At 38.9% G+C, this 10,298-nt stretch overlaps 4 protein-coding genes across 4 annotated transcripts; 2 read left to right on the top strand and 2 right to left on the bottom strand. All coding sequences in view use genetic code 12, as the record gives it.

Moving 5' to 3' along the window:
- Positions 1-437: 437 nt before the first annotated feature.
- On the bottom strand, positions 438-2,642 carry CANMA_003193 (uncharacterized protein; the record flags this gene model as incomplete). Its single annotated transcript, XM_051815343.1, has 1 exon — positions 438-2,642. One exon carries the CDS (start codon positions 2,640-2,642, stop codon positions 438-440), a length of 2,205 nt encoding a protein of 734 aa, XP_051671327.1.
- Positions 2,643-3,526: 884 nt separating this feature from the next.
- On the top strand, positions 3,527-4,057 carry CANMA_003192 (Mg-dependent acid phosphatase; the record flags this gene model as incomplete). The annotated part of the gene is made up of 1 exon (XM_051815342.1): positions 3,527-4,057. One exon carries the CDS (start codon positions 3,527-3,529, stop codon positions 4,055-4,057), a length of 531 nt encoding a protein of 176 aa, XP_051671326.1.
- A 906-nt stretch (positions 4,058-4,963) lies between these two features.
- CSC25 (Ras family guanine nucleotide exchange factor) lies at positions 4,964-8,851 on the bottom strand (the record flags this gene model as incomplete). The annotated part of the gene is made up of 1 exon (XM_051815341.1): positions 4,964-8,851. The coding sequence occupies one exon, from the start codon at positions 8,849-8,851 to the stop codon at positions 4,964-4,966; it is 3,888 nt and encodes a 1,295-aa protein (XP_051671325.1).
- Positions 8,852-9,327: 476 nt separating this feature from the next.
- PEP8 (retromer subunit) lies at positions 9,328-10,278 on the top strand (the record flags this gene model as incomplete). Its single annotated transcript, XM_051815340.1, has 1 exon — positions 9,328-10,278. One exon carries the CDS (start codon positions 9,328-9,330, stop codon positions 10,276-10,278), a length of 951 nt encoding a protein of 316 aa, XP_051671324.1.
- Positions 10,279-10,298: the final 20 nt, after the last annotated feature.

Genomic DNA, 10,298 nt, shown 5'->3' with positions numbered 1-10,298 from the left:
AACCCAGTATTTGGTATCCCAACATCTTTTTGCAACATTGTTCTGGAGATGTAGTTGTCACCAAGTTAAATTGGAAAATCACACGACCAAAAATAAGCTATATCTGTACTGTCATAGTAAAAGCTGATACCAGTCAGTGTCTCAGTATGAGCATCACCTTAATAGGAATCTATAGCTGTTTGTGATCTATTTCTTCCAGATAATTCTTATTGGTCGCCCAAAACTGAGGAATATACAATTCCAAATTTACAATGAGTTCGAACTCTACAATCTAACAATTACCTAATTCGTTCAGTTATCGATTGGCTAAGGTAATAGATAAAAACGCTTGAGTTGTGTTGACAGCAATCGTACATGGACAGAGTGTAAGCTACTACAACGGTCTTCCAAAAAAAAAATCATACTAGATTAACCGAACAAAGTACAAACCATAAAAACTAAAAGGAGTCAGTGCTAGCTAAAGAGAGAATCTCATATTCAGAATCAATCTCGTCATCTTCCAATACATCATACTCTGCATTATCACTCTCATCGACTGTAGATCCACTATTGGCATCCATAAATTCGGACAAGTCTACACTTTCACGTGCCAAGACGGGCAACACCACTGAGTGGTAGGAGGAAGATTGAAGCTCTGAGGCCAGTCTTGAGGCTTCATTTCGGTCTGAGTGTTCGGTCATCTCCTTCGAAGTACTTGCTTTAGTATCTGCCTCTTCATACAAAAATAACAAGGTAGATTGGCGTTGACCTTCTGAAAAGCTGCATGTTGCTCTATTGTCATTAGTTTGGAAGTCAAAATGAAGTGGATATTTAGTGACTTGATTTTTCAAAATGATGTTGGCTTTGGTTAAGCAACCTGGCTTGATACCATGAGCCCTGTGGATGACCAGCTCCAGAACTTTTTCCTCTTGTTCATAAACTTCAATCTTTAAATCATTGCAACTGAAATTAGTGCTTGAATTGTTCTGCAATTCGAGATTCATAATCATTCCCGATTGCATCTTATAGGACACAGTAATATCACCATTACTAGTTCCAGGCTTTGAAAATTCAGTCATTTCCTTCTTCTCATTGACAGACAAGCCATCTGAGCTACTTGTAAATGACTCTATCTCTGTAACAGTCTCAGATTGTTCTTTTTGAGATTTTTTGACCATAATAGCCATTTGGAACTCATTGCTTTCAGCATTCAAACTTGTCATAATAACATTGGGCGCTTCAACTAGCAATTTTGTTCCATCATCGAGTACAAATTCTGGAGGCACAGTACCTAATTTGTAAAACTTCACTTGGCCAGGTTTCACAACGGCAGACTTACAGGTGGTTGAGTATTCTTTTTGGTTAGCATCAACAAGTTTGATTGTGAAGTCACCACTATCGATTGTAATATCAGACTTGTTGATCAACTGAAGCGACAGCTTTGTCGATGCAGTTCCCAAGTTCAAACTGATGACAGCATCGCCATTTGCTTCTTCTTTCTCGTTATCACTTTCAACCTGTTGTTCATTCTGTGACTCAGTGAAAGCTTTCTTCAACAAGTAATCCTCGATACACTCTTCTAAATACTCGTGCTTTTGGTCTTCGGTGGAGAATGTCAAACCATTTGCTTTCAAAATGTCTGAAAGCTGTGAATATTTGTCGCTCCTGCCAATAATTCCATCAACCTCATCGATAAAACGTTCGAATCCTTTCGATTGAAGAAGGGTTTCTAATCTAGCCCTATTATCACCAGAGCAACTCGACAAAGGAATGTCATAAACAATGTCATTAGGTCCCGTGTTGGGAAAGGCGTGGTGTCTTCCATGAGGTTCCATATCATTGACCTTGAATTTACCGTTGCAAAAACCTCTCGTAAAGGTTGCTGGTGTAGTAATTTTTGCCATTGGATGCAAGTGAGAATGGGATCCATAAGTCAACTTTCCAGCCTGTTGTCTGCTCTCGCAATCGGAACAAAGGTCATAGTTTTGGCAAACTAAACAGTTATATCTAACTCCCTTGAGTGGAATAAAGTCGTCTGGAGAACAATTATCACAAGCGATATTCTCGTGCACAACAACTTCCTCTTCAACTTCTGAGCTATTTTGGTGTGATGAAGCACCGTTCAAGGTGGATGCAGATGCCGTGGCAGCAGGTGCAGCGTTAGCAGCTTCCTCCTTCTCTGCACCAGCTACTTTATGTCTTGGTTCAATGAAGAAATCCTTGAAATGTTCCAAAGTTGCTTCAAGCAATGCGTCTCCCAACTTTGCGAAATCAATTGATGAAATTGGCAAGGATCTCAGTTCAGTTGTTGGAATAGAAGATGCTTGAGGAGGCAATGGAGATGACACTTGAACATTCAATTTCACGTGGTTCTTAACTTTCAAACTTCTAGCGAGAGATTTAAAATCCTCTTCATCGTCTAAGGGGATAAAGCATTTGTGCTTCTTCGACTTTCTTGTAAAAGTCAAGGAAGTAGCCTGGTTTGGGAACAATTCTGACAATTTGGTAGTGATATATTCAGCCAAGGAATCTTTTGAATTGATGGATAAGAAGTCCTCTCTCTTAGCACGTAATGTCTTTTCAACAGGAACATCTTTGTCTTCGTTGTCCTTTGTGCCAAAGACATTGACTTTGATGATTATGGTTTGGTTAGATCTAGGCATGGCGAGGTGTAAGACAAATGATAATGGGTGTTGTAGAAAACAGCAATCAAAAACGGATAAAAATAAAAAGAACAAAATATTAAATGCGGAGCTAAAGCCAACTGCAACTTAATTGAAAATGGGAGGGTATATGAAAGGTGTGTAATTTAGTGTGTGGTGTGTAGTCGTGCAATGGTTGTAACTGGTGTAGTTGGTGTATAACTGAAGTAAACTGTAATTGAAGTAAAATGTAACTGTAACTGTGGGAGTGTTGTTGTGTTGGTGTGTAATATAAAAAATGTGTGATTTCGTTCTGGAAAGGGGAGAGGGCAAAAATTAAAAAGGGTGTGTTATGGTAGTTTAGTATGTGTGTATAGATGTATTTTCCTTCTCTCCGTCTCCTTCGTCCTGCTCCTCCTCTCTCCTTTTGTGTGGAGAGACAATTTTTTGTGTGTGGATAACAATCAATTGGTAAACTATACACTACCTTTGACAGATACACGGTGGTAGGAAACAGATTAGTAATAGACTAGGAATAAATGTAACCCTTAGTGGAAATATCTGTTATCTATATAATGCAAATGGAGTGGTATAATTCCTCTTTTTGAAGTGTCTCGTGACTAAGTTACGACAATGAGAATTATATTATCACGACATTACTTTTACTATTATGCCCTTTTTTTGATAAGAAAACAAAAATAAAACAGAAGTTTTAAGCTTTTGTGTCATTTGATGTGTCGTGTCATATAATATTAAGTTATGTCACCATTGAAACCTTTGAAAGGCAAAATCATCATTGAAGCGGTAGCGCATATTCCTTCTAGCCATCCACTCTATAGTACTTACATCCTCACTCACTTCATCAAATATCATACAGCACAATAGAAACACACACACACACAACAATGTTTGGTTCAAAATACCCAGCTGCCGTAGTATTTGATTTGGACTACACTTTATGGCCCTGTTGGTGTGACACTCATATAACCCCTCCATTGAAATCAATATCATCATCAGAGATTGTCGATGCTTCAGGCATGCGATTAGCATTTTATCCCCAAGTAGAATCAATAATACATGAACTAGTGGCAAACGATGTCACCGTTATTGGAGCTAGTCGAACAGCAACTCCGCAAGTGGCCAAGAAAATCTTGTCCATGCTTCAAATTGATGGTAAGTCAGCAATCCATTACTTTGATGCTCTTGAATGGGGACAAGGGTCAAAAACCAAACACATTAAACTTGCAGCAAAACAACTTGGAATGGCTAGCGAGTTAGAGCAAGGGAAGTTTATTCTATTCGATGATGAGTTGAGAAATCGGGATGTATCGAGTATCAATTGTCATTTTGTTCATGTTCCTGATGAATCTCTGGGGTTGACTAGAAATGTATTTGAGAAAGGATTGGAATCATATAGAGCAAAGCAGAATAAATAGAGAGAGCGAGAGAAAGGGAAAAGGACACTAGAAAGAGAGACACGATGAAACATAGGCTAGTAGCATAGTATATTATATTAGATAGATAGATAGATAGATAGATAGATAGAGGGTTGTTATTTATAGACCTTCAAACACGGTTGTAAAATGGCAAATATGTATCCTATCTCTAGCGTACAACTTGAAAACTATCAATTGTCTTATTTTCATTCTGTGGATCTCGATGTATACTCTCAACAATAACTGTTTCACCTGAAATACTCCTTGCTTCCTCTTCTTCATCTTCATCTGGTTCGTCATCAGTCCCACCCTGTAGATAGAGATGTAACGTTGTTTTTAAGTGGGGGAATGTATTGACAATTAAAACTCCTGCCCCCACAACTACTGCACAAGTTAACAACACAGGCTTCAAGTTTCGTAGTTCAATTTTTTTTTTGGTTCTAAGGGCCATTATCGTATTATATTGTAGTGAACTAGTGAGTAAGTAGTAGTATTAACAACAATCTGGACCTATTGGCAAGAATAAAGGAGGGTTGTGGGTGGTGGGGTATGCTGTGGATTCTCTTTATGCGTTATCTTCTTAATCCTCTCTCTCCGTATTTTTTATTTTTTATTTTTTATTTTTTATTTTTTATTTTTTAATTTCTATTTGTGTGAGAATAAAACCAGCATGTGACTTTAACTTTCTTTATCAACGACTTACACTGATTCAGTAGTAAAACTGTATGAAAACTGCCCACTCATTGATAGAATTACGCTAAACTTCTCTATCCCCTGTAGTTGAGACAAATGAAACCACGTCTGTTTTGAAAACTAAAACATACGCTTTTCAACAAAGATTCGTTTCCATAAACCATTAATATATTAAATTGTTTTTGTATACATATATACATCTCATACAACCACCTAGTTCTTCTTCTCCAACGCCAACGACAACTGATACTGCTCCTCAATTGAAGGACATTTCTCAAACCACGTATCAAGATACTTTTGAACCTCACTCACTTCAAGAAAATTGTAACCAGCATTCTTAAATCTATCAATCCCAGAAACAATATCACACGTCTTTGTTCTCTTGGCAAAATTAATCATTCTTGTTCGATTAAGCAAGAAATCGGGATTACCATGAAATACAAATGTCAAATCGGATAAAAACACTCCAAAGAATGGAACACACGGTTCTGATCCAATAAATTTCAAAACATCACGATACTCATTAAAATTACGACTTGAATTCATCAATTTGTTCATGTTTTTAAGCAACGTCAATGAATCAGGACTAGCAAAATTCCAAGTCTTTTTCAATCGGTGAATTGGTGATGAGTAAAGTGCCGAAATGATGGCCGTCATCGATGAGAAATTATTGTACTGACGACACTTTTCTGCCACTTGAATAAAATAACGAATTATTTGCACTCGTTTCTTGGCATCGGATTTCCTCAAAATCATATAGGCAACAAAGTTTGTCAATTGATTCGAATACCTTATAAATTTGGTAATGCTCTCAATACTCTCATTCAACCCTGATTTCTTACCCCATACTTTGGCCAAACAAGAAAACTTGGATATGTCACAATACATTCTAAACTCCCTCAAGGTTAATTGTCTTGCAAGCTCAACATAATCAATGTCTAGTAATTTCGTCTTTTTCACAAACGTTGAAGCCTTTGTCAACGGCGCTGGTGGCTTCGTATTAGGTACCACAGGACTTCTTTCAACAGTATATATCTTTCCCGCTAAAAGGTTCTTTAGTTCATTTGATAACAACCGCCCAATGGAAAAGGATTGAACTGCCTCAGATTCAGAAAAGCTTAACCATCTCTTGACCGCTGACTCGTTGAAATACGACGGCGACCAGTTCTTCTCAATCAACAATTTCATAATATTCATCACACGAAGTCGAATTGGATTTTGCTTGCGCACAATCCAGTTGTTATACTCTTCAAACCCCAAGCCTTCTGGAGGGTCAATATCAAATCGGTCAATCAAAAGTCTAATCAACTCGCCCAACGGCATCATGGTGGCAAAAGTCAACAAAAAGGCCGTGTTGAATTGACTGTCAAACATATCGTGGTGTGTCAAATGGGCTACTAGGGCCTCCTTGGTGCCCCCCTTGATGTTTCCTTTAACGTCCAATAGCAAATCACTTTCGTGGTCACCATGGAGGTACCAAGGGACATCCTTCGCATTGACTTGGCTACCACTGTAATAAGAGTGTTCCTCCTGCTTCTCAGAAGACAATGTATTGTTTCTCTCCATTAGCAACAACTGTACATCAAACTCATTGTGCATGACTCGAGTGGCATAGTTCAATATCGTCTCCCTTTCTTCAATCAACTTTTGCGATATCTCAACAACACTAGTACATGCACCAATACTATCTTGCAAAAGTCCAGCCAATACTTGCTCGGAATCAATGTCCTCATCACTGTCAGTTTTTTCTATTCGGGTAAGAAGGACAGTTGACAATAGCATAGCTGTTTTCTCATTGTCATTTTTCAAAATATTCTTATCGTAGAATAAAGGGTCTTCATTATCCAAGTCTTTGTACAAAGGTCCAACCTTGTTAATCGCCAATGCTTGAGTAGCCATAATGATATGCAGAACCAATATGTGAAACTCCTGTTTGAACTGGAAAAAGTCCAACACAATGGGATAATCAAACATTAAATTGAGGTCAGTGCTATGGTGATTTCCTTCCAAAGACAATGCATTAAACGACTTGCTGATCTTTGTGAGCTCTTTGCCTTCTCTGAATTCGTTTGTTTTGACCAAGCAGAAAACAGTGAAATCAAAGGATTCCATAAGGTCAATCAAAGAACTTGATTGATGAAGGAATTTGTAAATTAGTCGCAAAACTTGCGAGTTTCTCTCCTCGATAGAGCCTCCTCTACCCATTGACGATGGTGATGTTACAAGTATATTGTAAGCTTCTTCGCTGAGTTTAATCATTTCGGCCAGGTAAAGAGACACTGACTCCAACACTTGATGATCAAGTAACACTTTAGTATGGTGTTTGTTTTTGAGCTCATTTCCGCTAGCATTCAAAAAGTTATTCTTGGGCGCAAAAAACGGATTACACCAATTACCCCCATTAAATTCTCCCAAAAGGAATCTTGGATAAGTCTGAGGTAAAACATCTGTTCTTTCTTCGCCTTCTCCGTCAGATACATCGGAGGAATCGTAGTCCCTAGATTGTACAGTTTTATCCATTGTCAATTTCATAAATATGTCAATGAAATAATTTGTGTATTTTCTTAAGAGACCCACTTCATTCTCTAATCGCTCAAACGTCGAGTTCACTTTTGCACCATGCCCGGTGGGAACTTTAGAATCCATGGTCACCGATGATGTTGACTGCTGACTTTCGTACATCTTGTACTCATCTGTTTTTGGGGTAGCTGAATGGAGATGTACCACGCCTCGTAAATCCTCTTCATTTTCAGTTTCGGCTAAATGCAATAGACCATCCAAGTACATGCTAGTCATGGTATGGCAAATTGCCTTTAGCGTCAGCCTGAGAATGTTTTCAAACTCACCATTGACGTAATCATCCAGATCAAGTCTTGAAGATGCACATATGATGGCAATCAATTTATTCAACCTCTGATAGTGAGTGTCAAACATTGCCCTCTTTGGCTTGAGGAGTGATTTCATTAGTAAATCAAGTGAGGAGTCCACTTCCTGTTTCAATATGGACCATTTAGTCACATCAGATCCATGTTTGTAAAACAACCCTTCCATGGCAAAAAATGGCTTGCTAAAATTATGATACGACGCATTAGTGCTCTGAGTGCTCAAGGAAGAATTTGAGTCTCTCTTTGCTGAGTCAAAAGATGGAGTGGTGGAGTTTTCTCTTAGCACTTGTAAATGGCCCGTCTTTCGAGCACCAATTAAATTTAGATTCACAGCAGTGTTATTTTCAATGTTTGCTGCGTCTGGAAACTCCAAATTTGGAGGAAAACCTAACGGGTCAAAAGATAGCAACGGCAACGATTCGCAATAGATATTCAATTGCTGACAATAAAAGACAAAATCCCCCGTTGTAGTGGGTCTAGGTAGCCAAGTCACAGTTTTATTATTCCTGGAGCTGTATTCTTCTGCCAAGTACTCTGCTTCCGCTAAACTTGTAAGCCTCAATTCTTCTATATTAGTTGCAGACGACAGATGGCGTTTCAGGAGCGAGCTCAGATCGCTTTGTGAAGTTTGAGTTTCCTGACTCATACTTTGACTAATTGATGAACGCTGTGGGGAGCTACCTGAGTTTGCATTATTAGTTCCTTGTGGTTGCTGCAGGGTATTTTTCGAATCGGAAGGAATACTCGTTTCTGAACTTGCAAAGCTGACAACTGAATTTTTCCGAGTAGCACTTGATGAGGAATTCTTTTCGGAGTCAATGAGATTTTTCTGCAAAAGACTAGTGAATGAAGGGATCAAGACGTTTGCTGCAGTGTTGGCTGCGGTTATCGAATCCAATTCCTTATTGTCCTTCATCTTTTTGAGCACCGGTTGAACATAATTCACCGATCTGACATAGGTATTTGGAAACCAACCTCGGTGAGCCTCGCCATCATTTTGAAAAATTACGCCATCCCACCAACCAGTGACAGATTTGGCTAAAACGTAGGCGGTATCCCCCAAGGTTAACGACAAGTGCGACTCCCTTGACCCCTGAAAATCGTGCAATGCAATAACCGTGTCCATGCATTTTAGTTGGTCTCCTTTTCGAAGGTGATTATCTCTCGGAAGTATCACATCCGGAGCTATTTCATCAGATAGTGGGTCGTTTGACATCTGTAAAGAATCCCTTAGATAGTATTTGACGATGCAATGGTTTAAACTAAGAAATTACGGTTTCAAAAAAAAAAAAAAATGCCTCGCATACAACCGAGAAACTGGAACACGGTGCAAAGTTTAATCTTGAATACAGTTGTAAATGCTTAGTTTGTAAGTGGATCAGACTATCCTATGAGCTATGCCAATAGTTGAATAGATTTGTGAAGATTAAGGTTGGGAGTTTTAAATGTAAAAACAGTTTGATAAATTGATTGGGGAGGAAAAAAAAAAACATTTAACAACAAAAACTAAAAATTAAAAAATTAAAAATAAAAACGATCGTCTCTTATGCCGCTATACCTTTATTGTTAACACTTCGACAAAACTGACTTTACTTTATCATACACCCATCCTCTCACCATTATCACCACAGCTTCCTCATCAAAGGAAACCAAACCAGCCAACTACTACATCCCTTTAAATCAATTAGAACTATGTCCCTTTTTTTCAAAACGCCTTTGGAGATCGAGATCAGGTTGGAGAATGAAGAAAGCCGGAAGCACGCGGAGATCAAGAACCCACATGGACGAATTGATAAGCTACCAATTTACTCAGACGGTGAATCGGTGAAGGGGGTTGTCACCTTGTACACAAAGGAAGGCAAGAGGGTCGAACACCAGGGGGTAAAGGTACAACTTTTGGGCTCAATAGAGACCAATAACGACGGGTTGTCGTCCTCAAACTTCTTATCCTTGGCTACTGAGCTAGCGGCACCGGGCCAACTAGTTCACTCTGAGTCGTATCCTTTCGAGTTCAAGAACGTTGAAAAGCAATATGAAAGCTACCGGGGAAAAAACGCCAGACTAAGGTATTTCGTAAGGGTTACAGTTTTGAGAAAGTCGAATGCTGAAATCAATAGGGAAAAGGAGCTCTGGGTTTATCAATATACTAGCACACCAGCTAATGAGGAGGTGGCCAAGTCAGATGCAGTGCGCAGTTCAATGCAAGCAGCTCCCAAAAAGAAGGACACTAATGGCGTCAAGATGGATGTAGGTATAGAAGACTGCTTGCACATTGAATTCGAATACTCAAAGTCGCGCTTCTCGTTGAAGGATGTGATTATTGGGAGAATATACTTTTTGCTTGTAAGGTTGAAAATAAAGCATATGGAATTGTCGTTAATAAAGCGGGAGACTATTGGTTCTGGTCCGAAACAAGTGACCGATAGTGAGACGGTGGTTAGATTTGAAATTATGGACGGGGCACCTGTGAAGGGAGAAACAATTCCAATTCGACTTTTTTTGAGTGGGTTTGACCTTACTCCAACTTATAAAGATGTGAACAAAAAGTTTTCGGTTAGGACATATCTTTCATTGGTTTTAATAGATGAGGATGCAAGGAGGTATTTCAAGCAAAGCGAGATAATTCTCTCTCGTGATGTGTAAAAAGAAGCCACCTAAGTGAA

Source organism: Candida margitis (genome assembly GCF_024628925.1).
Source record: "Candida margitis strain CBS 14175 chromosome Unknown scaffold10, whole genome shotgun sequence".
NCBI lineage: Eukaryota > Fungi > Ascomycota > Pichiomycetes > Serinales > Debaryomycetaceae > Lodderomyces > Lodderomyces margitis.
Note: the sequence above shows the minus strand (reverse complement) of the source record. Positions and strands in the feature narration are given on the sequence as shown.